This window comes from Mus caroli, unplaced genomic scaffold (genome assembly GCF_978045245.1).
Source record: "Mus caroli unplaced genomic scaffold, Mus_caroli_1 scaffold_8, whole genome shotgun sequence".
In the NCBI taxonomy this organism is placed as follows: Eukaryota; Metazoa; Chordata; class Mammalia; order Rodentia; family Muridae; genus Mus; species Mus caroli.
In genome coordinates, this window is record NW_028227263.1 from 44,519,289 (window position 1) to 44,547,184 (window position 27,896).

General features: G+C 45.1%; 1 protein-coding gene and 1 pseudogene across 5 annotated transcripts; one reads left to right on the top strand and one right to left on the bottom strand.

Moving 5' to 3' along the window:
• Nucleotides 1-559: 559 nt before the first annotated feature.
• LOC110298622 (folate receptor alpha) lies at nucleotides 560-14,979 on the top strand. 5 transcript variants are annotated; one of them, XM_029479146.2, is made up of 7 exons: nucleotides 560-758; nucleotides 2,065-2,208; nucleotides 2,880-2,945; nucleotides 8,748-8,917; nucleotides 13,653-13,841; nucleotides 13,975-14,110; nucleotides 14,571-14,979. In XM_029479146.2, the coding sequence occupies exons 4-7, from the start codon at nucleotides 8,756-8,758 to the stop codon at nucleotides 14,849-14,851; spliced, it is 768 nt and encodes a 255-aa protein (XP_029335006.1). In that variant the 5' UTR covers nucleotides 560-758; nucleotides 2,065-2,208; nucleotides 2,880-2,945; nucleotides 8,748-8,755; the 3' UTR covers nucleotides 14,852-14,979. The 5 variants fall into 5 exon arrangements, with proteins under 5 accessions (XP_029335006.1, XP_029335007.1, XP_029335005.1 ...); XM_029479147.2 differs by lacking the exon at nucleotides 2,880-2,945 and having other exon boundaries at nucleotides 2,052-2,208; XM_029479145.2 differs by lacking the exon at nucleotides 2,880-2,945.
• Nucleotides 14,980-19,993: 5,014 nt separating this feature from the next.
• Nucleotides 19,994-27,626, bottom strand: LOC147002921 (large ribosomal subunit protein eL34 pseudogene; annotated as a pseudogene).
• Nucleotides 27,627-27,896: the final 270 nt, after the last annotated feature.

A 27,896-nucleotide genomic window follows, 5' to 3' on the forward strand; every position in this document is an offset into this window, starting at 1 on the left:
GTTAGGTCTCAAATGCAGTCGAATAGCTGATGGAGGTCCTACACAGGCTGCCTAGCTCTCCTAGCATCCCCCAGCCTCTGCGTGTTTTCAGGATCCTCCTGGCTGGTGTGCCTGGTTCCTTGACCTAAACCTTCTCCAGCCCAGGGCCTGGGCTGCCCTTCTTCTAGTGGTTCTTTTCTATAGAATGCAGTCATTTTGGCTAAGCTGGTCTTTTTACCCTTTTGCACTTTTGGTCTCATGGCTTTCCCTTCTCCCCTCCCATGACCCAGTTCAGGGTCTTGTTCACTCTGGGCCCTTCCAAATGCTTTTCTGGCTAGGCTCTTCTCCATATCTACAATAAACTTTCTCCTCCACCATACCTAGGGGCAGTCATGGCCTCCTTTTTATTTCTTTTTTTCCTCACTCAGGCAGGAGCTGAGGCAGGGCAGGGTGTTCACTCCAGGCCCTAGCTCAATCTTCACCTCAAATCCTCACTGGAAAAGTTACTTATTCAGAAGCTGTAGAGCTCAGGAGCATCGCCCAGGGGGCAAACCTCACTTGCAATAGAGGAGCCATAAAGGCCAGTTAATAATCAGCCCCGGGCAGAGACATCTTAGAAGGGCCTCCAGCTTTAGGCTTTATAGATACCTGGCCCACCCTTCCCCAGTCAGCAGGCTGATCTGGAAGTATAAACAAGAAAGGAGGCTGAAGGCTCTAGAAGTCCCCAACCTGTTGTGATCTTCAGCGGACAAACACTCCTGGTGTGTCACAGGATTCAGGTACAGGGCAGTGGCCAGGGCGAAGGGCAGCAAGACAGAACCAGGGACCTCCTGGGAGCCTGTCTCTCTTTGTAGGGCCTTGTTCTTTGGCTAATTTTCCCCCAGAGGCCAAATTGCCTCCTCTCTCTCCTCCCTCCTTCCCTTCTTCCTTGCCTTCCTTCCCCTCCTCCCTTTTCTCTTTCTCCTGACATTCACCAGTGTACGGGTCTCTACTACCTCACTTACATTTCGGTTGAGACAACTCCCACATCTATGTCCAACTTGGAGCCTTCCTCTGGGGCCACACACGCACAGGTAACTGATCAACAACTCCAAGTCTTCTCCTGCTCAAATCTACTCCCCACTCCTTTATCCAACAGCAGCACCAACCTGGGCTCCCAGTAAGGGATGGATGGGGGTGGGGTCCTGTTTTGGCTGCAGTGGAATGTGGGTGATATCAAAATTAGCTCAGATCCTTAAGGGCTCCCCCAACTCCCCCACACCTGTAAAGACCTGTCACAGGAGTCGGAGGTGAGCAAGTGGAGAAGGGAAGGAAGCCGGGGCTTCCACAGCACTGAGGCTCTCGTCAGAAAGGTTAGGCCATCAGGGTCTTGTGACTGGAAGTGGGTGATAGCCTGGCTGGTGAGGTTGGGGGAACTTGTAGCTGGGAGAAGTTGGGGACATGGGGTCTTCTGATTCTATACAACAGGCCTGGAAGTTGCAAGCCTGTGTTCTAGTGACGGTCCTGCCATTGGCTCTGGTGTGGGCCTCTGGGACTCATCCTATTCATGTGTATAATAGGACATGGGTGTTGGTAGTGGATGGATTATCTTAAAGGATTTTAGCAGCTCAAGACACAATGTGAGGTGTCTGTTTGTTTGAGACAGGGTCTTTCAGTGTAGCCTTGACTATTCTGGAACTCTCTCTACAGATCAGGCTAGTCTCAAATTTACAAAGATCTGCCTGCCTCTGCTTCCCGAGTGCTGGGATTAAAGGCATGCACCACCACAGCCCAACTGTTTGTTTATTTATTTGCAATGCTGGGATTGAAACCGGGGCTTCACACATACTAGGCATGTGCCACCACCCAGCTGCTTGTTTATTTGTTTACTTGCAATGCTGGGGATTGAACACAGGGCCTCACACATGCTGGGCCAGCCTTTGCCATACACATCCCAAGAACGGAGCCTGTACTATTAATCGCATCCCTACAGAGGCCTGCTGCTGCACACATGCAATAATTAACAGCTGAATGGCCTCGCCCAATCTCAGGCTCCAATCCTGGGCTGCATTCCCACTACCTGCTCCACGCAGCTCTGTCTCCTAGGCCACTAAACCTCGGCAGTCTCCTGGAATGAAGAAAGCAAAGGAAGCCTAGAGTGGAGACAAAGAAGCCCGAGGCACTCTGAGAGCTGCCATCTTTTCCTTGTTTGATGCCTGACACTTCTCAGCAGGAACCACATACCCTAAGGTAAGCCCCAGCATGTGTTAAAGAATTTGCTGATTTGGAAATGATGATAGGTCAGAGCACAGCCAGCCCAAGGGTCAACTGTAAGCTAGTGTGGGTGGTGTCTGTCCTTCAGCCTAGTGCTGAGCTCTTGACTCTCCCAGTCTTGGATGCAGGTATGGTAATGGTGGGGTAGTGTCCCATGTGGACCAGGATCAGAAAGCTTGACTAGAAACGTGGTGAAGACTTTGCAGGACTGTGGCTCACGGGGAGATGGCGAAACACTGACTGGAGGGAGTTAAAAAGGAAAAAAGTTAAAAAAAAAAAAAACCCACTGACTGGTCAAGATTCAAATGGGGGAGGGGGAGTCAGCAAGGACTCAGAACTTCTTAGTGATTTGGAGCATTTTGTAGGGGGAGGGGCTGGGGCAAAAGGTCAGATTTGGATGGGTAGTCCCTGCTGGGGGACTTGGAGCATGCCCCTCAAACTAGGTCCAGTTGGTCGCACATAGATAAAATTGGCCTTTATTTGGAGATGGGTTTGTTCTTCTATGTTTAATCCTCGGGTGAAATGACCTGAAGATATTTGTGTCTGTTTTCCGCATGGTCAAGCAGGGAGTGGAGAGAGGCCTGGGCTGGGCCAGGTTTTCTGGGCTTTAACCTGTGCTCCGAGTAGGTGGGTCGTATTTTACACAGTAGGAGTTGAAGACTCCTTGGTGCTTCAACCGGACTGACTTCCTGGGCCTGGAGTTGGCGATTAGAGTAAGTAGATTAACAGCCACTTGGCTGGGTCCCAGAATGAAAGATTTCAGTGAGAGAATGAATGCATAGGTTGGGTCTGATGGTGTAAAGCTGTATTCCTGTCTGCTCTGGAGGCAGAGGCAAGGAAATTGGTCACAGAGTGAGGTCAAGATCAACTTGGGTGACTTAGCAAGATCGTGTCCCAAAATGACACCTGAAAGGAAGGTTTGTGGTGGGTCCAGCAGTAGAGTGTTTACCTAGCAAGTACAAGCCTTTAGATTCAACACTCGCTTCTACAGAAGGTGAAGGGCGATGGAATAATGCAGGATAATGTGCTGTGGAGCCGAGAGCAGAGTTGGGTGGGCACTCAATCCCTGACTCACTCTGCCTTCTGTGCCTCGCTGTGTGTGCCTAAGCAGTTTGAGGATCCTGTCAGGACACCCAAAGTTTTTTTTTAGTTTGGTTTGGTTTTTCGACACAGGGTTTCCCTGGCTGTCCTGGAACTCACTTTGTAGACCAGGCTAGCCTCGAACTCAGAAATCTGCCTGCCTTTGCCTCCCGAGTGCTGGAATTAAAGGCGTGCGGCACCACCAAAGTTTTTGTTACTGTTTTTCTGGTTTGCTTTTAAAGACAGAGTTTTCTGTGCTGCCCTAGAACTTGTTCCATAGACCAGGCTGGCCTTGAACCACAAAGATCCAGCTGCTTTCTGGGATCAAAGCCGTGTGCCACCCCTGCCCAACTTGTTTTTATGTAAGGATTTCACCATCCCAGGCTGGTTACACATTTGGTATGAAATTAAAAATGACCTTGCATTTTTAGTCCTCCTGCCCCTAAATTCTGAGAATTCACTACCAACTGAGGTATATCTCCAGTCCCGGATACCAAGGTCTTTTGGGTTTGTTTTTTCCTTTATTTTATTCTGAAATAGTCAGATTATCTCTGTAACCTTGACTGTCCCAGTACTAGCTCTGTAAGCCAATCAGATCTGTCTGCCTTTGCTGGGACTAATGGCGTGCTCTGCCATACCAGCTGGACATTAATTTTAAGGGAAATATGCTAATATGGAGATAAGATAGGCCTGTGAGCTGGGAAGTCCAAACTGAATACATGACCACTTCAAGGTACGGTCAAGGGGACAGTTTTTATTGTAGGTATAAGGGAAAGCACAGCCAGAGAGAAAGTAGTAGATTAAAAATGGGTAGCGGACTGAGCTGGGCCATGAGAGAAGAAAGGTGGGGGGGGGGGTGTGAACAGGAGCAAGAGAGGAAGACAAAAGAGAACATAGCTGAAATACCAGAGTTGTAAGGGAATGATGGGGGAGGGGAAAGCTTATGAGTCAAAGTTTAGGAGAGGGGGCAGGGTGCTCGGGGCTGAGAGAAGCCATAGGTAATGATACTGAGGGAACCTGGAGGCCAGCAGGCACCCTGCTATGCTAATAGGCACCACAGATAGTCTGTGCCCTGAGTTTCTTTTGGTCCTGACAGGAAGTACATTTGAGACAGCTTTATCAACTCCTGAATAGAACATGGACTTACAGGGAGGTGTAAAGGATTTGAAACATTTCAGCCATTTTGAGGAGGGGGCGGGGAACAGGTATAGCCAGTCACTTTCCAAAATCAATGTCTTAAATCAGCTGTAAGCTTGACCCTCAAGGGAACAGGCTCCAAAGTCTCCCAAGAATCTCTGGGAAGGGCCTGTTGAACTGTTGACCTAAAAAAGGCAGAAAGGCGTGGCGGAAAACAATTCCAGCACTAGAATTCCAGCACTCAGGGGGCAGAGGCAAGAGGATCTCTCTGAGTCTGAGGCCAGCTGGTCTACAAGGTGAGATCCAGGACAGCCAGGGATACACTGAGAAACTGTGTTTTGAAAAACAAAGCCAGGGGGGAGGATAATGGGGACTTTCGGGATAGTATTTGAAATGTAAATGAGGAAAATATCTAAAACAAAATAAAAAAAAAAAACCCAGGACAGTCTTTTAAAAAAGTAGAAGAAAGAGAGAGAGAGAGAGAGAGAGAGAGAGAGAGAGAGAGAGAGAGAGAGGAAAGGAAGGAAGGAAGGAAGGGAGGGAGGGAGGGAGGGAGGGAGGGAGGAAGGAAGGAAGGAAGGAAGGAAGGAAGGAAGGAAGGAAGGAAGGAAGGAAGGAAAAAATGAAGGAAGGAAGAAAGAAAGAAAAAAAATACAGAAAGAAACAAGCACACAAAAAGAAAAGGCCTGGGTGTGGCTGAATGTATTTATAGTTTCAGCTCTGTAGGATGTCAGGGGAATTTCTTCCGCTCAGATTTTTTTAAAAGTTTTTTTCAAGGCAGGTTTTTCTGGGCTTCCCTGTCACTCTCTCTATACCAGGTTGGTCTCAAGTTAAAGATCTGCCTGCCCAGTGCTGGCTCAAAGGGTTGTACCATTATCTGTCCTTAGCACAGGATTTCAAGGATAGCCTGGGCCTACAAACAAACAAACAAACAAATTCTACAAATCTTCAATTTATCTGTCCCTTCTTAAGGTTTTTGTTTTTTGTTTTGTTTTATTCTGAGACTGGGTCCCACTGTGGTTGCTGTGGTTGCTCTGGCTGGCTTTGAACTTAGAGATCTGCCTCTCTCTGCTCCCCTAGTGCTGGGATCAAAGGCCTGTATCTCCAAACTAATAGTTTATCTCTAAAATTTTTTTTTTTTTGGTTTTTTGAGACAGGGTTCCTCTGTACAGCCCTGGCTGTCCTGGCACTCACTTTGTAGACCAGGCTGGCCTGGAACTCAGAAATCCGCCTGCCTCTGCCTCCCGAGTGCTGGGATTAAAGGTGTGCGCCACCACGCCCCGACTCACCTTTAAATTTTTTATACAAAATCAGTTGGTATCAAAATCTGATTTGTCAATCATGGTGGTACAAGGCAGATCTCTTTTGAGTGCAAGACCAGCTTGATCTATAAGACCAAGCTGGTCTATATAGCAAGTTCCAGACTAGCCAGGGCTACATAGTGAGACCTTACCTAAAGATCCAAACCAAAATAAAACAGAATTCCCTGAGTTAATTACTATACTGGCGCTAGAGAGATGGTTCAGGCGGTAAAGGCACTTGCTGACAGCCTGAGAACAATCCCTGGGTCCCTTATGCTAGAAAGAGAGAACCAACTCCTGCAAGTTGTCCTTCCACCTCTACATACAGGTTCAGGCATGCACACGTGTATACCCAAATGAATTAAATACATAGTAGATACTAGGCAAAGGTTTTTGTTGTTGTTGTTTTTGTTTGGTTGGTTTTGTTTTTTTTCGAGACAGGGTTTCTCTGTGTAGCCCTGGCTGTCCTGGAACTCACTCTGTAGACAGGCTGGCCTTGAACTCAGGCCTGCCTCTGCCTCCCAAGTGCTGGGATTAAAGGCCTGTGCCACTACTGCCCATCTAGTCCAAATTTTTTTGTTTGTTTGTTTGTTTGTTTGTTTTTGAGACAGGGTTTCTCTGTGTAGCCCTGGCTGTCCTGGAACTCACACAGTAGACAGGCTGGCCTTGAACTCAGGCCTGCCTCTGCCTCCCAAGTGCTGGGATTAAAGGCCTGTGTCACTACTGCCCATCTAGTCCAAATTTTTTTGTTTGTTTGTTTGTTTGTTTGTTTTTGAGACAGGGTTTCTCTGTGTAGCCCTGGCTGTCCTGGAACTCACTCTGTAGACCAGGCTGGCCTCAAACTCAGAAATCCACCTGCCTCTGCCTCCCAAGTGCTTGGATTAAAGGGGTGCGCCACCACACCCTGCTCATCTAGTTGAAGTTTTTTAAGGAAGAAAAAAAAAAAAACTGACCTGGAAAAACTGAATGGGGATTATGTTTAGTTTTTGTTTTTGTTTTTGTTTTTTTTTGAGACAGGGTTTCTCTGTATAGCCCTGGCTGTCCTGGAACTCAGAAATCCACCTGCCTCTGCCTCCCGAGTGCTGGGATTAAAGGCGTGCGCCACCACACCCGGCTATGTTTAGTTTTTATTTATTCTTTCTTGTAAGATAGGTCGATTGTTGTGACATGAAAATCATATCACCTTTTTTTTTTTTTTTTTTTTTTATTTTTTTTTTTTTGGTTTTTCGAGACAGGGTTTCTCTGTATAGCCCGGGCTGTCCTGGAACTCACTTTGTAGACCAGGCTGGCCTCGAACTCAGAAATCCGCCTGCCTCTGCCTCCCGAGTGCTGGGATTAAAGGCGTGTGCCACCACGCCCGGCTTCATATCACCTTTTATTATTTTTAAAACCATATAAAGCAATGCAATTTATTTTATATAGTTTTTATATAGCAATGCAATTTACATAGTCAATAACACCATAAGTCAAAGAATTTTTAAGTAGTTTAAAACAGAATCTGTTAATCTCACTAGGCAAGAATAAGAACGTTACCACATTTAAAAAAAAAGATTTATTTATTTATTATATGTAAGTATACTGTAGCTGTTTTCAGACACACCAGAAGCAGGTATCAGATCTTGTTACAGATGGTTGTGAGCCACCATGTGGTTGCTGGGATTTGAACTCAGGACCTTTTAACTGCTGAGCCATCTCTCAAGCCCTCCCATTACCACATTTTTTTTTAAAGCCAAATTTGAAGCAAGCTTTATTAAATACTGGACAGGAGAGCAGACACTGGCCAAATCCATACCCAGGATTCCCAGAGTATGGCACTGAATTACACTAGACAGGTGCTTATAAAGGTAATACCTCCATCTTTGTCCAACCAGGGGCAAACATACATTCCGACGTACTTCCTGCCTACATGTGTCCCATCTATGTATGATCAAGGACATTGGTACGGTTTAGGCAGCCAAGCTCTTTTTTTGGTGGTTTTTTTGTTTGTTTGTTTTTTTCGAGACAGGGTTTCTCTGGGTAGTCCTGGAACTCACTTTGTATACCAGGCTGACCTTGAACTCAGAAATTCGCCTGCCTCTGCCTCCCAAGTGCTGGGATTAAAGGTGTGCACCACCACTGCCTGGCAGCCAAGCTCTTTTTACAGACGTTAAAAACTTGTGATTTGTTATGAACAATAGTCCCCAGCATTCCAAGAAATTATGTGACCTTACTCAAGTTGGGCTTACAGATTAGAAGCAGTTTTTGTTTTATAGATCTTTTTAGCATAGTAATTTCAGCTTAAAACATCACAAATTGAGGACTGGAGAGACAGTTCATGGGTGAAGAGCACTGGCTATTTTTACAGAGGCCTCACATTCGATTCCCAGCACCCACATGGTGGCTCACAGCCATCTCTAACCCTAGTCCTAAGGGACCTGACACCCTCTTCTGGTCTCTGGGTACACTTCATGCATGTGGTGTATAGAATACATGCAGAGTGGATCAGTGTGACGGACGTATGGTTTCAGTGACTAGTTGTGTCTAGATCCTATTGCACGGATGGTCATGAAGTTGAAACATGGGGGAAAATTAACTTTATATCCTTCTTCATGACTTCTGTCCTTTTGCCTGCCTTCTTTCTCATCACCTAATATTACAGTCTTGGATTCCTCTCGAAATTTTTAGACTTTTAACCTACACCTAAACCTGTATCTGCTTTTATAAAAATTATTTCAAAACTTCACACTGAAACATCTGCCTCTAAAGGTTTTGAATGTGAACGTGGGTAAACTCTGTTCTTGCAAACGGCCCATCTCTTATTTTTGAATTGCCCTGTGTGAGTCTCAGGACCACTGCGTCTAACAGGCTGTGACCAGTGACTGTCTCTAGGGCATCTGAGCCTCTCAGAGTCTGGGAAGACTGACAGGAGGAGGTGACCCAAGGTCTGTGAGTGCAGGCTCCACCCACTGGAGCTCAGCACACACTTGGAGGTTCCACTTACCTTAGCTCTGCCTTTAGGGTCTGACATGGTTCACCTGATGACTGTGCAGTTGTTGCTCCTGGTGATATGGACGGCCGAATGTGCCCAGACCAGAGCTACTCGGGCCAGGACTGAACTTCTCAATGTCTGCATGGATGCCAAGCACCACAAAGAAAAACCGGGCCCTGAGGACAATTTACACGACCAGGTAGGACGAAGGGTGATGTGTGGCTGACTGAGGGCTAGTGGGTCAGGAGAAAGAAGTATCTAGTCCCAGTTTATGGTGGAGGTGGTCAGAGCTACTTGAGGAGACCTTCGGTTCTCTCTAGTGTGGGTGATTTTGACAGTACATATTGGCTGCCAACTGCCAGTGTAATATTATCAGCTCATCTTCTTGGTAGCTGAGTTTTGACGTTGCATAAGTAAGGAAGTAGAATCAGGGAGGAACTTGGGAATGGAACAGGCAGACCATTGTGGTGGTTTTAGATTTAAACTGATTAGGGAGGACGCCTCTGGGAGTCTCAGGGGAGGGACTGACTGTATGCTGCCCACAGTCACTTTTCTGCCAGCCTTTGAAGACTTGAGAAGGAGACTCTCATATCTGAGAAGCCTTTGGAGGCAGGCATCTAGCGAACATTTGGACTGTGGTCCTCAGCTTGAGGGCTTGAGGGCTCTGTGCTATAACAGTTGTTTGCCATAGCGCTTTTAGTATCCCAAAGCTCACTAAACATTTAATAAAATCAGTGTGATGCAACAACTATGAAGTCAACCAGCAGCAGGTCTGCTCTTGGGGAGGTACAATCAGTGCAGACAACAAAGTGGGAGGGGGGTCTCAAAAAAGCCAAGAAGAGGGCTGGAGAGTTGGCTCAGTGGTTAAAAGCACTCGTTGAGCACTCGGGAGGCAGAGGCAGGCGGATTTCTGAGTTCAAGGCCAGCCTGGTCTACAAAGTGAGTTCCAGGACAGCCAGGGCTACACAGAGAAACCCTGTCTCAAAACAAAACAAAACCACAAACAAACAAACAAAAAACAAAACAAAACAAAAAAAAGGACTTGTTGAGCTTGCAGAATACCAAGATCTGATCCACAACATCCAAGGTGGTGGATCCATCCCCTTTCAGGGGATGCAATGCCCTCTTCTGACCTCTGCAGGCACCAGGTGTGCATGTGACACATATAAAATAAATAAAGCTAATAAGTAAATAAACAAATAGGCCTGGGGATGTAGCTCAGCTGATAGAGTACCTGCATGGCAGTCACAAATCTCTAGCACCATATGAAACTGGATGTGTTGACACATAGGTGTAATCTCAGCCCAGGGGAGGTAGAGGCAGTAGGTCAGAAGTTCAAGGTTACCTTCAGCTACATAGTGAGTTCAGTGCCAGTCTGAAATATATGAAACCCTGTCGAGAGAGGGAGGAGGCTATTTTTTATTATTTATTTTTTTGAGACAGGGTTCTACTATGTAATTCTGACTAGCCTGATCTCCTGAGTGCTAGGATTAAAGGTGCACATACCACACCTCAAAAAAAATTTTAAAAAGCAAAAGAAAAGCAATCTGTATCATGCGCATCAACGTATACATGACCATGTTGACTCTATTAGCTGAGAGCTGTCAGGTTCTATTTGCTGCTGATTTTTTATTTGTTTTTATGTATTTATTTTTATGGTATTTTGCATGCACATTTGTCAATCAAAGAAGTGCAGTGCATGCAAAGGCCAGAAAAGGGTGTTGGAGTCTCCACGACCAGAGTTATAGCTGGTTGTGAGCCTCCACGTGCATGCTGGGAGCTGAATCCAAGTCCTCTGCAAGAATGACAAGTGCTCTCAACCCCTGAGCCATCACTCCAGGCTCTATTTACTTTTTGTAATACTTAAGCTAAGCAGTGGTGATGCATGTATTTAATCCTAGCACTTGGAGGCAGAGGCAGGGGGATTTCTGAGTTTGAGACCAGCCTGGTCTACAGAGTGAGGTCCAGGATAGTCAGATCTACACAGAGAAACCATATCCTAAATAAATAAATAAATAAATAAGCCTAAATAAAATTTTAAAATATTTAAGATTTGTACCTTGAATTCTGTATGTACATACAATGTATTTCCATCATGTGTAGCTCAGGCACACCCACCCTTTGGGTTCTACTTTGTCTTTTCCTCCCACAGGAGCATGGTCAGACTATTTTGAACCACACTTGACTCTTCCCTGGGAATCACCAACTATCAATAGATCCTCAGCTAGGGATGAGGTTCCTGTGCCCTTCTCTAACCCACTGCTGCTGCTAATTTGTTCGTTTGTTTGTGTCTGGGAGACAGGGTTTCTCTTGTAGCCTGTCTGGCCTGGAACTCAAACAGGCTGGCCTCCCGGGATAAAGGATTAAAGGTGTGTGCCTCCATACCTGTGCTGCTGTTTTGAAACACTGAGCACAAGGTTGCTAGTTTAGATTGAGCAGTGGCTACCTTGAGCATCCTAACTTACAAATTTATTCAAACCTTCCTTCCTTCCTTCCTTCCTTCCTTCCTTTCTCTTTTTTTAAATTTATTTTTGTCACTTGGGAGTCAGAGGCAGGAGAATCCACTGAGTCACATAGCAAGTTCCAAGTAAGCCAGAGCTATATAGTGAGACCCTGTATCAAAAATAAATAGCCGGGCAATGGTGGTGCATGCCTTTAATCCAAGCACTTGGGAGGCAGAAGCAGGGGGATTTCTGAGTTCGAGGCCAGCCTGGTCTACAGAGTGAGTTCCAGGACAGCCAGGGCTATACAGAGAAACCCTGTCTCGAAAAAACATGCTGGGCATGGTGGCGCATGCCTTTAATCCCAGCACTTGGGAGGCAGAGGCAGGCGAATTTCTGAGTTCGAGGCCAGCCTAGTCTACAGAGTGAGTTCCAAGACAGCCAGGACTATACAGAGAAACCCTGTCTGGAAAAAACATGCTGGGCATGGTGGCGCATGCCTTTAATCCCAGCACTTGGGAGGCAGAGGCAGGCGAATTTCTGAGTTCGAGGCCAGCCTAGTCTACAGAGTGAGTTCCAAGATAGCCAGGACTATACAGAGAAACCCTGTCTCGAAAAACCAAAAAAAAAAAAAAAAAAAAAACCCACCCCAAAACAAAAAAAAGGAAAGAAAGAAAACACACACACAAACACATATATATATATGCTTTTGTTTAGTGTAGGTGTGTGTGTCTGTGTGAATGAATACCACACATGTATGTATGAGTCCTGGTGGAGCTAAAGGAAGGCATCAGATACTTTGGAGCTGGAGCTGCAGCCATATTTGAGCTAGGACATAGGTGCTGGGCAGTAGACTATTAAATGCTGAGTCATCTCTCTAGATTCTTAGGATGTTTTTGTTTTTGTTTTTTAAATTGGGCATGGTGCCACATGCCCTTTATCCTAGCACTCTGAGGAGCAGAGGGAGACAGATCTCTGTGAGTTAGAGGCCAGTGTGATCCACATAGCAAGTTTCAGGACTATCCAGTCTCAAAGACAACCAACCAACCAAACAGAATAAAACAACAACAAAAAACTTGTTTTGAAGGTGTGTTTTGAAACTTTGTTATGTGCTAAGTTCCAGGCCGAGTCGATTTTCACTAGTAAGTTCGAGTATTGCGAGTGTTCTGTCTTTTTCTCAGTGAAGTTTAATGCGACCATCTGGTGGCACTGCAAGTCCACATGCCTTTCTCTTGCTTTTATTTATTTATTTATTTATTTCCCCAAAGCGATTGGCATGTTGGGTTTATCATTTTATCCCTTATTTCCTAGGAAAGTGGCTTGGGGTGGGTTGGGGGCTCATAAAGACTAGAATTAAGGGGCTAGAGAGATGTCTCAGCAGTTAAGAGTACCGACTGCTTTTCTGAAGGTCATGAGTTCAAATCCCAGCAACCACATGATGGCTTACAACCACCCGTAATGAGATCTGATGCCCTCTTCTAGGGTGTCTGAAGACAGTTACTGTGTACTTACATATAATAAATAAATAAATAAATAAATCTTTAAAAATAAAAATAAAAAAAAACTAGAATTAAAGAACTAGATGTATTATCAGCTGTGGTGGTGTTAAGCCTACCTCTGTGAATGCTAGATTAATCTGGTCTATATAGTGAGTTCCAGGCCAGCCAGGGTTACCTAGTGAAAACCTGGCTTTTAAAATTTTAATTAACTAAGGAAAGTTAAACCAGGATGTGGTGGCACGCATCTCACCACTTGAGAAGCAGAAGAGATTCAGGAGTCCAAGGCTATCCTTGGTTACATATAGAGTCTGAAGCCACTTAGACTCTATGAGGCTGTCTCAGAAAAAAGGGACCGGGTAGACAACACTTGTCTCACAACCATAAGGACCTGAGTTTAATTCCTAGGACTCATGTACAAATGCCGAGGGTAACGTGGGTTTATGACCTCAGCACCGAGGAGATAAGGTCAGTGAGTCCGAATGTTTATCAACAGTTAGAATAGCTTCATTTGTGGTCCCCAGGCCAGTGAGAGACCCTGCCTCAAAGTGTGCAGACTGCCTGAGGTTGTCTTCTGACCTCTACACTTGCAAACAAATGTACGTGTGAACACTCATAGATACACAAATAGGCACACACACACACAAAGCACACGTGCAAAAGGAAAAAATAACAAGGCATAGTGAGTGGCCCATGCCTTTAATTCTAGCACTTAGAAAGCAGAGACAGCCAGATAGTTTGGAGTTTAAGTCAAGTCTGGTCTACATAGTGAATTACAGACAGTTGTGAGCCTCCATGTGGGTGCTTCAAACCAAACCCTGGTCTTCTGCAAGAGCAACCAGTGTGCTCTTACCCACTGAGTCTCTTCTGGGCTTCTACAGCCAGCTTAACAGCAAGTATCGCAATGGCTAGGCAATCAAGGACTCTCAAGGTGCAAGGCTGCATGTGGAATATTCTGTCTGTGCTTGGCCACGGTCCTGTGATTTCCATCTCACAGTGCAGCCCCTGGAAGACGAATTCCTGCTGTTCCACGAACACAAGCCAGGAAGCACATAAGGACATTTCTTACCTGTACCGGTTCAACTGGAACCACTGCGGAATTATGACATCGGAATGCAAACGGCACTTTATCCAAGACACCTGCCTCTATGAGTGTTCCCCAAACTTGGGACCCTGGATCCAGCAGGTACGAGTGTCCCCCAGTGCCAGTGGAGTAGCTGTGCTCTCCAAATCTCTACAGGCTATGTCGGCAGCTCCGATTCTACTCAGGCTGCATTTCTGAGGTTCCTGAGTTCAAAACCTTTTACACCCTCTCTCAGGTGGACCAGAGCTGGCGCAAAGAGCGGATCCTTGATGTTCCCCTGTGCAAAGAGGACTGTCAGCAGTGGTGGGAGGACTGCAAGAGCTCTTTTACCTGCAAGAGCAATTGGCACAAGGGATGGAACTGGTCCTCGGGTAAGGAGTGGGTGGAGTGGGCTCTTTCTCTTTCTTTCTTTCTTTCTTTCTTTCTTTCTTTCTTTCTTTCTTTCTTTCTTTCTCTCTCTCTCTCTCTCTCTCTCTCTCTTTCTTTCTTTCTTTGTTTTTCTTTCTCTCTCTCTCTCTCTCTCTCTTTCTTTGTTTTTGGTTTTTTTTGTTTTGTTTTGGTTTTTTTGAGACAGGGTTTCTCTGTGTAGCCCTGGCTGTCCTGGAGCTCACTCTGTAGACCAGGCTGGCCTCGAACTCAGAAATCTGCCTGCCTCTGACTCCTGAGTGCTGGGATTAAAGGCGTGGGCCACCACTCCCGGTTGAAGTGGGCATTTAACAGTGCAGGGGTGGGGGTCGTGCAGCTGTTGTGTGAAAATCTGGGATTTTGAGGGAGGCATAACCAGCGATGGCGCTAGGCACAGTGACTAACGATCTTCCATCATTTATATAGGGCATAACGAGTGTCCTGTGGGAGCCTCCTGCCATCCCTTCACCTTCTACTTCCCCACACCTGCTGCTCTGTGTGAGGAAATCTGGAGTCACTCCTACAAGCTCAGCAACTACAGCCGAGGGAGCGGCCGCTGCATTCAGATGTGGTTCGACCCAGCCCAGGGCAACCCCAACGAGGAAGTGGCGAGATTCTATGCCGAGGCCATGAGTGGAGCTGGGCTTCATGGGACCTGGCCACTCTTGTGCAGCCTGTCCTTAGTGCTGCTCTGGGTGATCAGCTGAGTTCATGTTTTACCTTCATTTGTCTGGAGCGCCACCCTGCTTGGCTTAGCCTCCCAGCTCCCAGCCTCCTTTGTGGTGGGGCTCTGACAGCCTCTTTAATAAACCAGACATTCCACATGTGCCTTATGAATTATTTGGGTGTGAATGAGAACGTATTTATTTTGCTTCCTACTTCCCACTGATTGAAGTTGTTTAAACGTGCAAGTTTCCAGCTCTGACACTTACTGGGAGCTAGTCAGATTCACTTGATTTTTTTCTAAGCTGAGGCACAACCATGGATCTTGATTTTATTTTTCATATGAGCTCTAACTTACAGCCAAGCCCAGGATTATACTATCTATCTATCTATCTATCTGTCTATCTATCTATCTATCTATCTATCTACCTGTCTGTCTGTCTGTCTGTCTGTCTGTTTATAGCCAGCCAGCTAGTTTTGTTTGTGGGGAGGGGCAGGATTTCTCTGTCTTGTCTATCTTGGAACTTGCTTTGTATACTAGGCTGGCCTCTAATGCTTGGAAATCCACCTGCCTCTGCCTCCTGAATTCTGGGATAAAATAAAAGGCCTCCACCACCATGCCTGCTAAGGAGTTTAAGTTGAGCCCCAGCAGTGCTAACCACTCTGTGATGTCCTCGGCTCTAATGGAAGAGGTAAGAATGGGAGTGTCCAAGCATGCTCTATATTTGCTCTTAGTCAAAAGGCCAAGAAGTGATCCCAGCATGTTCTACATGAGTGGCTAGGAAGAAGATAAGGAGGCTGAGGAGAGCCATACCTTCTATCCTGTCTTAAAGTTTCATTTTGAGACAAGGTCTCATATAACCCATGTTAACCTTGAACTCATCCTGGACTCCTGATTCTCCTGTTTCTATCTCCTAAGTATTGAGATTACAAGTGCCACACCAGAGTTCTAAATTTTAAAATCACTGTGTGCTATGTATGCATATGGTGTGTACTATGGTCTGTATCTGTGTGTCAGTGTCCCTACCAGGGTGTTCATACAGAAGTCAGAAGAGTTAGGAGATCCTCTGGAAGCCGCTATGTAGGTGCTGAGAAATGAACGCAGGTGCTCTGGAAGAGCAGCCAGTGCTCTCAACTGCTGAGCCATCTCTCCAGCCTTTCCGTGGTGGCTTGAATCTGAAATGGCCCTCATACACATATCTTTGAATGCTAAATCACCAGGAAGTGAAACTCTTTAATGAGATTAGAAAGATTAGGAGGTGTGGCCTTGTCGAAGGAAGTGTGTGCTTCCGGGGGTGGGCTTTAAGGTTCGAAAAGTCAATGGTAAACTGAGTTCTATTTCTCTTGGTCTGCAGATCAGGGTGTAGCTTTCAGCTACGGCTCCAGCGCCGTGCCTACCCCACCATGTTCCTTGCCATGATGATAATGTACTAGACCTCTGAAACTGTAGGTAAGCCCTCCATTACATGCTTTCTTTCTAAGAGTTGTCTTGGTCATGGTGTCTCTTCACAGCAATAGAACAGTGACTAAGATACTGCTCCAGTTTCTTTGTTACAGAGTCTCCTTGAATCTGGAATTCACCAATTCGGGGAGACTGAAAGTCTCAGTGATCTCTTAGGCTCCATCTGTCTCCACTCCCCAGTGAAAGGCTAGCAGCTGTGTCACCGCTCCAGATTTCACACAGGTGCTGGAAGACTGAACTGAGGTCTGGTGCTTACGTAGCCAGCAAATTACTGCCTGAGCCATTTCACTCGTCTTACAGTAACATTTCTTTTTTAAAATGTGTGTGTGTGCCAGGTAGTAGTGATACACACCTTTAATTCCAGCACTTAGGAAGCAGAGGTAGGTGGATCTCTGTGTTCAAAGCTAGCCTGGATGACAGAGTGAGTTCCAGGACAGCTAGAACCCTGTCTTGAGGGAAAAAAAAATGTGTTTATGCACACCCAGGTGCATGTGTATAGACACTTGGGCTTGTGTGTATTCATGGAGATAAGAGACCAGAAGACAAGACCCTTAGATCTCCTGGGCTGGAATACCAGGTGGTCATGAGCCACCTGCTATAGGTGCTGACTTGGGTCCTCTGGAAGAACAGCAAGTGCTCTAATGGAGCGTCTCTAACAGAGGCATCTTTCCATCTGGTACAGCAACATTTCTAATAATCTAGAAGTTTAGTATAACTAACATTTATGTTCAGTTTCAGACCCAGGGACAAGGGACCCTATTTTACCTATCAGAGCAGACCTGTCCTCCAGGTTGTCCCAGTATCCCTCAGTCCCTACCTGTCTTACCCTGCTCCCAACCTTGAACTTTCCAGACCAGGTCTTGGGCTGCCCTTCCCGCCCCAGAGGCTTCTCCTTATATAATCTAGACATTTTGGTCTCTCTCTGCAAGAGTGTTCTTTCTCTCTCTCCCCCGCCCACTTTCCCCTTGGCAACTTCCCTGGCCTCAGTCCTTGGGGCTAGTGAACCGCCTAAGAGCAGCTTCCCCCAAAAACCTGCCTTTAAATCTAATCTAATCTAATTTGAATTGGCTCATTTCAATGACAGTGGAGAAATAACCTATCAATTTACTTCTTGATTAAGATATTATTTTTGCTGTGGATTGTTAGGGACCTTCTGCTACCTAGTTCAGATTCCAGGGTGAGAGACAAGGTGTTCTACAGGCGGAGGGAGGGTGATTCTATCTTATCACACACTCCAGGAGATAAAAGACCTTGAATTCTGTACAATCCCCTACACACCTCACCCATCTGTTGTTTCGTTTGGTTGGCCTAATGAAATCATGACCAAGTCAAAAATTCAGGAAGTCCAGAAAATATCCTAATCCTCTATCATGTTCCAGAAGGAGCAGAATCACCAGGTCTGTCAAACAACCTATGGACACATTCAAAGACCTTCCTATCTTATAACCAGTTCATGCTTCTGTTTGTTTGTTTTTTGTTTTTTGTTTTTCGAGACAGGGTTTCTCTGTGTAGCCCTGGCTATCCTGGCACTCACTTTTGTAGACCAGGCTGGCCTCGAACTCAGAAATCCGCCTGCCTCTGCCTCCCGAGTGCTGGGATTAAAGGCGTGTGCCACCACGCCCGGCAGTTCATGCTTCTGGATGAGTGTGTTAGCCTCTTTGTGACAACATAACTAAGAGAACAGCTTATGAGAAGACAATGTATTCTGGCTCATAGCTGAGGTAGTTCCACTGTTTCTGGGCCTGTGCTGAGGCAGAACATCAGGGCAGTAGAAACATGTCCCAGAAGAAGTGAATCACTGTGAATTATGGTGGCCAGGAAATACAGAGCAAATGACTGGATCCTTCAGGGTGCACCCCAGTGACCTGCTCCCAACTAACTGAAGTCTCACAATCTTCCTTTCTGTTACCTCCTAAAAGAGACATTGGGCTATTCATTTTCCAGTTTTTGGGTTTTTTTGTTTGTTTGATTTTTTTTTTGTTTTTTTGTTTTTTTGTTTGATTTTTAATTTTGAGACAGACTCTCACTCTGTAGTTCAAGCTGTCCTAAAACCCACATGTAGCACAGGTTGGCCTTGAACTCATGACAGTCCTCCCTCAGCCTCCCAAGTACTGAGAGTCCAGGTTCGAGCCACCGTGTCCAGCTTGCTGTCATATTATTAATCTATCAGTGGGTGAGTTCATTGATTAGGTCAGAGCCATCATGGTCTAAGCCTTCCTCAGTAGAACGAACAGAAGTCCAAGTTTTCAACACGACTCTTTTCTTCTTTTTTACATTAACTTTTATTTATTTGAGAGAAAGGCTTACTATATAAGCTGGCCTGTATGCAGGCCAAACTAGTCTCAAATTCATAAAAATATCTGTCTGCCTCTGCCTCATAGGTGCTGGCATTAAAGCTTGCACCACTACACGTGGACCAATTAGTTTATTATTTATGTGCGTATGTATGACCGTGGATGAATTTATGTGCACCACGTCAGTGCAGGAGGCCAGAAGAGAGGTCAGCTGCCCTGGAACTGAAGTCACAGCTGGTTGTGATCTGTCAAGGGATGAGATGCTAGGAACCACACTCCAGTCCCCTGGAAGAACAGGGATAATTTTAACCATCCAGTCATCTCTCCAGCCCTAAGTTACTCATGTGACTTGCCAGTGGGATCCCAAGGAGAAGGGTTAGCTCGGTGAACCTGTGTACATGACTATATCAACATGTTTTAAGAGCAGAGAAATCCCCTGGTTACCACCCTAGTCCTGTAACAAGCCTAGTAGATAGCACTGGAATGGTGGAGGCAGTCTAATCTCTGAGTTTGAGACCCTTTAGTAAGTTCCAGGTCAGCCAGAGCAACATAATGAGATCCTGTCTTAAAAAAATAAGAACGAGGCCTTGGTGGGGGGCGGGGGGGAAAGAGGGGCAGAGTGGCAATTGGTCCAATTGGTCCAGGAGGAACTGTGTTCTCAGAGTAGGCTGTAGACAGATCTGAGACGTTTAGGGGAGTTGCCCACTGACCAAGGACTTTTAAAAAGAGATTGTTTATTCCAGCTGGCACAAGTATAGCCTGCTAAATTAAGGGTTATAGACTAGAGCCAGGGGGAAAAAAAGACTATCATATGACTAATCAAAAGAATACATAAATATGAAGTACATTACCCAAAATAACAAGATGATAACCACAATCTCATCTCTCTCATTAAGTTGACTCATTCCTTTAAAATTATTTCTTGGGTAAGCATCTAAGCATCCCTCTCCATGTCTCCTGCCTAGAGGCTGGAAATTTTCTGAAAACTCAAATCTCAGGCCTCAAAGAGTTTGATTCATCCAAGTGTTAGTTTAAGGCAGTGATGTCAGTTGCATGAGTCTGCTTCCTGTCAGTAAACTGTGGGAGGAATCTTTAGATAGACTGGAAGAGAGACGAGAAACCACCTATTGATAATTTCCAGTATCAGAGCAAATAGAGGCCAGGTAGTAGTGGCTCATGCCTTTAACTCCAGCTCTCTGGAGGCAGAATCAGGTAGATCTCTGAGAGTTTGAGGCTAGCCTGGTCTACAGAATGAGTTTTAGGACAGCCAGGGCTACACAGAGAAATCCTGTCTTGAAAAACAAAACAAAACAAAAAAAAAAAAAAAGAGGAAGAAGACTTCTCATCCAATTTAACCAACTTATTATTACATTCTTTTCTTTTCTTTCCTTTTCTTTCCTTTTTTTCCATAGACCAAGTCTTGATTTTTATTACTTAAAAAAGCTGCATATTTCTTTTGCTTTCTGACTCTGGGCTTGTGCCTTCAACACCTTCACAACGATTTTCTGCTCCTCAGTAAGGAAAGCCCACTTGATGCTGTCACGGACACACTTGTCACACATAGACCAGCCATAGGCCCTGTTGACACACTTCTTTGTCTTAGACCAGCTTATGAGGACTTTGGGCCTCACAGCACGAACCCCTCACAGTCTGCCTGGGCACACACTGCATGTGGATTTAGGTGCTTTCTCAGCTTTTTGGGAGTAAAGGTCAACCATCCAGCCTAGTTTTGTTAGAGGCTGTGCAGTAGGAAAGCCTACAGTGATATATCACAGATAGGACTGACTAGCCTGAAGACCTCTGAGCACCATCCCCGGAAAATTACTACTACATTCTTTTGTTTGTTTAAAAATATATATATATTTTTTTAAGATTTATTTATTATATGTAAGTACACTGTAGCTGTCTTCAGACACTCCAAAATAGGGCACCAGATCTCGTTACGGATGGTTGTTAGCCACTATGCGGTTGCTGGGATTTGAACTCTGGACCTTTGGAAGAGCAGTCGGGTGCTCTTACCCACTGAGCCATCTCACCAGCCCTAAAAATATTTAAAGATTTGTTTATTTAATGTATATGAGTACAGTGTCTGTATTTAGACACACCAGAAGAGGGCACTGGATCCCATTACAGATGGTTGTGGGCCACCATGTGGTTACTGGGATTTGAACTCAGGACCTCTGGAAGAGCCGTCAGTGGTCTTAACCACTGAGCCATCTCTCCTGCTCCCTTATTATTACTTTTGTCGTTGTTGTTGTTTTGTTTATTTGTTTTTTGTTTTTTGAGACAGGGTTTCTCTGTGTAGCTCTGGCTGTCCTGGAACTTACTCTGTAGACCAGGCTGGCCTTGAACTCAGAAATCCACCTGCCTCTGCCTCCTGAGTGCTGGGATTAAAGGGAGCACCCCTGTTTTTTGTTTGTTTGTTTTGAGATGGGAGGGGGGTTCTCTGTAGCCCTGGCTGTCATGGGACTCACTGTGTAGACTCACAGAGATCCAGCTATCTCTGCTTCCTGAGTGCTGGGATTAAAGGTGTGTGCCACTGCACCCAGCTGTATATAATTGAGTGATAGAACTTTAACATACATAAATCCTTGAGCTCAATCCCAAGCAAAACAAACACACAAATAAACAGTTGTCACTTCTAAAAAAGTGGGGAGCCCTCCCACTGGATTATGTTAAAGCATGATCTGAGAACTTGACACAAGACACACACACACACACACACACACAAAGAAAAGAAAAGAAAAGAAAAAAAGAAAGAAAGAAAAGAAAACTAAAAAATAACAGATTTTTTTGAGAAGTGAGAGTTCACTTTTAGGTTGCGTAAGGACGCAAACGCTGTAGTCAGGGGAAAACACACAGGAAACAAAACTACTTGTATTTCTTCGTGTTAAGAATAGACTACACTGTGGGCTACCAATATCATTGAAAGCTTTATACTTCTTAAAATAGAAGTAATCTGAGCTAACACTCCTCGAAGGACAGAGAAGGACACCTGAGAATCCAATCCTCCCCCAAAGCCGCAAGGCCCCCAGCAAGTGTTAGCATCAGATTTTCCAGAACTCTTGAAATTAACCCATTTTCAAAAATATGGCTGCGGGGAGCCAGGTATGGTGGAGCAGAGGATAGCCTGGTCTACATAGAGAATTATGGGCCAACTGGGACTATACAGGGAGACCCTGTCTCAAGAAAATATTAGGGCCTGGACAATAGATTGCTTATCTCTGGCTCATCTACAACAGTGAATAAGAACACTGGCTGCTCTTGCAGAGGACCTGGTTCAGTTCCCAGCACCCACATGGTGGCTCATAAACATCTATAATTCCAGTTCCAGGAAATCTAATGTCCTTTTCTTATATCTGAGGGCATGAGGTATGCTTGTGGTGCACACACATACACATCCCTGGCTTGGTGGTCCTAGGCTGTATAAAAAAGCCAACTGAGCAAGCTTTGGAGGGCAAGCCAGTAAACAGCACCCCTCCACCATCCCAGATTGAATTTTTTTTTAAAGATTTATTTATTATTATATGTAAGTACACTGTAGCTGTCTTCAGACACACCAGAAGAGGGCATCAGATCTCATTCAGATGGTTGTGAACCAGCTGGGATTTGAACTCAGGATCTTCAGAAGTACAGTTGGAGCTCTTAACCGCTGAGCCATCTCTCCAGCTTCCCAGATTGAATTCTTGACTTTAGTTCCTACCCTGACTTCACTTTATGATGACAAATGGACTTTGTAAAATGAAATAACCCTTTCCTCACCAAGGTGCTTTTGATCATGGTCTTTATCACAGCTATGGGAAGCAACTGAGACAGAAATTGGTATCAGGAATTTGTGCTACACACACACACACACACACACACACACACACACACACACATCTACATAGAAAATTTCAAGTCTTAAATAAAAAAGAAAGAAAAATGGCCAAATCTCAGTAGGAATAGTGAGTCTCAGTAGGAAGGCAGTTTTACTTGTTTCTTGTTTGTTTGTGTTTTGGAAGCTCAAAAAATCAAGTCTTAGTGCCATTGCTGTGGTAACATCCTGGCAGCCACTAGAGGGGGCAGAATGGGTTTGGAGTCTCCCCTGTCTAAGGACAGTTCATGATCCTCAACCCGCCTGCTGTCCCCTTTAAAAGTCCCCTTCATTCTAGGTGCCATGGCCAGTGCATGAAGTCCTGTCTTCTTGATTGGTTAAATTTGGGAATTTGAGACCAGCCTTGGCAATATAGTGAGATCCTGTCTCAAGATAAATAAAAAATAAGTAAAATTAGCCACCATTCACAAGGCTAGTCTTTATTTGACCTGACTTGTGGTTCACATAGTGAACAATTCTATAGTGTTTGTACAAACCATCAATGTATGTACAACCATAAATTGACCTTCCAGCTGTCAAAAGCAGGAATGAGGATAAGGTAAACATGAGGCCAAACAAAAGACTTAAGGGGGTGAGATGGCTACAGAAACATTTAGTGTGACCCTGGGAATCTAGAAATCCACAGACTGGGGGGCGTGGTGGCGCACGCCTTTAATCCCAGCACTCGGGAGGCAGAGGCAGGCGAATTTCTGAGTTCGAGGCCAGCCTGGTCTACAGAGTGAGTTCCAGGACAGCAGGGGCTACACAGAGAAACCCTGTCTCGAAAATCAAAAAAAAAAAAAAACCAAAAAAAAAAAAGAAGTCCACAGACGTTCAGTAACCCACATGTCTAGGGAAGCCCCAGGAAGACTCTGAACTTCAGGGATCCTCAGGCCAGCCAGCACTGTCAGGAAGAACCGCAAAGGCAGTGCAAACTGCTTTTGCCCAATTAATTATCTTATTAGTTTTCAACAGAAAAAAAAAGGGAGGGGGTATATACAAACACAGGTAGTCAGTAGAAGCTATCTCTGCAAAAGCCCAGATGTTGCATTCACATAAAACCTTTCTTAGTGTCTGTCTGTCTGTCTCTCTCTCTTTTTTTTTTTTTTTTTTTTTTTTCGAGGCAGGGTTTCTCTGTGTAGCCTTGGCTGTCCTGGAACTCACTTTGTAGACCAGGCTGGCCTCGAACTCAGAAATCCGCCTGCCTCTGCCTCCCAAGTGCTGGGATTAAAGGCGTGCGCCACCATGCCCGGCTCTGTCTCTCTTTTTAAGTTTTATTTATTCTTATTTTATTTTGGCAGCATGTGTGTTTTCCAGCATATGTGTTTGTGTACCATGTGAATGCCTGGTGCTTGAGGAGGACAGAAGGTCATGCACTCTACTCCTGAGCTATAGTCTCCAGAGGTACAGATGATGATGACAATGGTGTGAGGATGATTCTCCTCCTCCTCTTCCTCCTCCTCCTCTTCTTTCCTCCTCCTCCTCCCCCTCCTCTTCTTCCTCCTCCTTCTTCCCCTCCTCCAACCTCCTCTTCCTTCTCTTCCCCCCTCCTACCCCTCCCCTTCTCCTTCTTCTTTTGGTATTCTGGTTTTTTGAGACAGAGTTTCTCTGAGTATATCTGGTTGCTCTGGAACTCGCTCTGTAGACTTTAGTGTTTGTTTGCCTTGTATATGTGAGGACCTGGGTTCAAATCTCAGTACCAATCTCAGAAAAGAACCAATTATGACACATACAAACATACAGCATTTCAGAAACTCTTCCAAATAAGTAGATGAGCAATGTGTTGTCCTCGTATTATCCTGATACGAAACTGGACAAAGACATCAGAGAGAAGGGAAACTGAGGACCAGTATCCTCCATTAATAAGGTTGCCAATCTTCTCAACAGAATACTAGAAACCAATTCTCCAGTATGTCCAAAGTATTTCAGTCTAATACCAAGTGGGATTTATCCTGGGGAAGAAAGTTAAGACTTAATATCCCAAATCATTTGATTATATTATTAGAAAAAAGGGAGGAAATTCATGTGGTTCAGGACCTGCAATCATGGCACTGGGTTGAGGTGGGAATAGCTAAGAGGATCAAAACTGTAATGTCTCAAGGCCAGCCTGATCCGTACAGTGAGTTCCTGGACACACACACACACACACACACACACACACACACACACAGAGGCACACACACACATACGGAAGCACACACATGCACACAGAGGCATACACACACACACAGAGGCACACACACAGAGGTACACACACACACACAGAGGCACACACACACACAGAGGCAGGCATACACACACACACACACAGGCACATACATAAGTTTGGTGCCTTCAAAGGCCATCCCCCCAGAGCTGGGAAGCCTGCTGGGTCCTCTGGGAGAGCAGGAAGTACTCTGCTATGCTAAGCAATTTTTCCAGCTTCCCTGCCCCCATTCTGAGAAGAGGTCATTACATGGCCAAGGTTGGACTCAACATCATGATTGTCCTGCTTACTGAATATAACACTACCCCAGGGTGAGCTATATACCTGTAAACTGACAATGAATATACATGAAAATGAATTACATGTCCTTATTTTTATTTACTAGGTAAGCACACACGTATATGTGGAGGAGAGGAGACAACTGTTAGGAGTCTGTTTTCTTCTTCCATTCTGCTTCTGGAGACCAAACTGAGGTCATCGGACGTGAGTGGCTCTTTTACCTGGAGAACAACTCTCCAGTCCTTTCATGGTTTTTGTTGTTTGTTTTGAGACAGGGTCTTATGTACTACCATGCCTGGCTTACTATGCTATACTTTTTTGTTTGTTTGTTTGTTTTTTGTTTTTTTTCGAGACAGGGTTTCTCTGTATAGCCCTGATTATCCTGGAACTCACTTTGTAGACCAGGCTGGCCTCGAACTCCGAAATCTGCCTGCCTCTGCCTCCTGAGTGCTGGGATTAAAGGCGTGTGCCACCCCTATGCTATACTTTTGATATTTACAGTAGATATGATCCTGCACGCGCGCGCGCGCGCGCGCGCGCGCGCGCGCGCACACACACACACACACACACACACACACACACACACACACGAAGGTATGGAGGATTGAATCTGTGGCCTCACTACTGAACTATATCCGTAGCCCTCTTTTTAGTGTTCATTTTGAGACCAGAGTTTCACTAAGTTTCCCATGCTGATCTTGACTCTCTCTGTAACCCAGACTGGTCTTGGACTTGTGTTCCCCTGCTTCAGCCTCCTGAGGAGCTGTGATTATAGGTGTGCACCTCCAGGTCTAGCTCTAGAGTCTCAGTTCTGTGGAATGCAAAAGTTTGGGTGATTGGGCTCCAAAGTGACGTGAAAACTCAGGGTCAATATAGCTGTGAAGAGTTATGACGCTAGAAGGATGGCTTGTGCTTAAGATGGCCTGCTGCTTTTGCAGAGGGCTCTCTTGGACTCCTAGAAACCACTTGTCAATTTGCAACGGTCTTTCACCGCATTTTCAGGGTATCCTGTACCCTCTCCTGGTCTCTGAGGGCACTACAGGTCTGTAATACACATACATGTTGTAGAGTTTTGAATAGGAATGGTCCCCATAGACTCATATGTTGTAACACTTGACCCATAGGGAGTGCCACTACAGGAGGTCCTGAGTTTAAATCCCAACAACCACGTGGTGGCTCACAACCATCTGTAACAAGATCTGATGCCCGATGACAGCGACAGTGTATTCATATACACAAAATAAAAAAATAAACAAACCTTTAAAAATTTTTTAAAGATTTATTTATTTATTATATATATGTACACTGTAGCTGTCTTCAGACACACCAGAAGAGGGCATCAGATCTCATTATAGATGGTTGTGAGCCATCATGTGGTTGCTGGGATTTGAACTCAGGACCGCTGGAAGAGCAGTCAGTGCTCTTAACTGTTAAGCTATCTCTCTAGCCCCCAAATAAATAATTATTTTTTGTTGGTTTTTTTGTTTGTTTTTCGAGACAGGGTTTTTCTGTGTAGCCCTGGCTGTCCTGGAACTCACTTTGTAGACCAGGCTGGCTTCGAACTCAGAGATCTGCCTGCCTCTGCCTCCCGAGTGCTGGGATTAAATGTGTGCCACCACACCCGGCAAATAAATAATTCTTTAAAAAAGAAGAGGGTCAAGCCACTTTAAAAAAAAAAGATTTATTTATTATTATATGTAAGTACACTGTAGCTGACTTCAGATGCACCAGAAGAGGGCAACAACTCTCACTACGGGTGGTTGTGAGCCACCATGTGGTTGCTGGGATTTGAACTCAGGACCTTTGGTAGAAGAGTCAGTGTTCTTATCCATTGAGCCATCTCACCAGCCCCACTTTTTTTTTTCTTGCTACCTGTGGATCAAGATGTAGAACTCAGGGTCAGAGAGATGCCTTACCGGTTACCAGGACTGGATGCTCTTTCAGAGGTGCTGAGTTCAATTCTCAGCAACATATGGTGACTCACAACCATTTGTAATGTGATTAGTGCCCTCTTCTGGCACGCAGGTGTCCATGCAGATAGAGCGCACACACATATGTGTGTGTGCACGCACAGAAATAATATACATTTGTTTTTGTTTTTTGAGACAGAGTTTCTCTGTATAGCCCTGGCTGTCCTGTAACTCACTTTGTGGACCAGGCTGGACTCGAACTCAGAAATCCACCTGCCTCTGTCCCCTGAGTGCTGGGATTAAAGGCGTGTGCCACCACGCCCAGCAATATACATATTTTATATATAAAAATAAGGTTGGAGATGTGGCTTAGTGGTTAAGAGCACTGACTGTTCTTCCAGAGGTCCTGAGTTCAATTCCCAGCAACCACATGGTGGCTCACAACCATCTGTAATGGGATCTGATGCCGTCTTCTGGTGTGTCTGAAGATGGCTACAGTGTACCCATATACATTAAATAAATAATATCTAAAAAAACAAAAACAAAACTTGGGCTGGTGAGATGGTTCAGCAGGTAAGAGCACCCTACTGCTCTTCTGAAGGTTCTGAGTTCAAATCCCAGCAACCACATGGTGGCTCACAACCATCCGTAACGAGATCTGACTCCCTCTTCTGGGGTATCTGAAGACAGCTACAGTGTACTTATATAGAATAAATAAATAAATAAATAAATAAATAAATAAATAAATAAATCTCTTTTTTAAAGGCATATAAAACTCTCAGCCCCTTTTCCTTCACCATGTCTGTCTTCATGCTGCCATGTTTCCCAGCATGATGACAATGGACTGAACCTCTGAACCTGTAAGCCAGCCCCAGTGTTTCCTTATAAGAGTTGCCATGGTCATGGTTTCTCTTCATAGCAATAGAAACCCTAACTAAGACACACACATTTAGACAAAATACTCATACATTTAAAATAAAAATAAATAGCAAGAAGTGGTGACATACACCTTTAGTCCTAGCACTAGGGAGGCAGAGGCAGGTAGATCTCTGAGTTCAAGGCCAGCCTGGTCTTCAGAGTGA

Excerpts from the sequence above, each read along its gene's own strand:
- LOC110298622 (XM_029479147.2), top strand. The coding sequence starts at position 8,756 with ATGGTTCACCTGATGACTGTGCAGTTGTTGCTCCTGGTGATATGGACG. Across the intron at positions 13,842-13,974 it reads TGGGACCCTGGATCCAGCAG|GTGGACCAGAGCTGGCGCAA; the intron begins GTACGAGTGTCC and ends ACCCTCTCTCAG. Across the intron at positions 14,111-14,570 it reads GGGATGGAACTGGTCCTCGG|GGCATAACGAGTGTCCTGTG; the intron begins GTAAGGAGTGGG and ends TCATTTATATAG.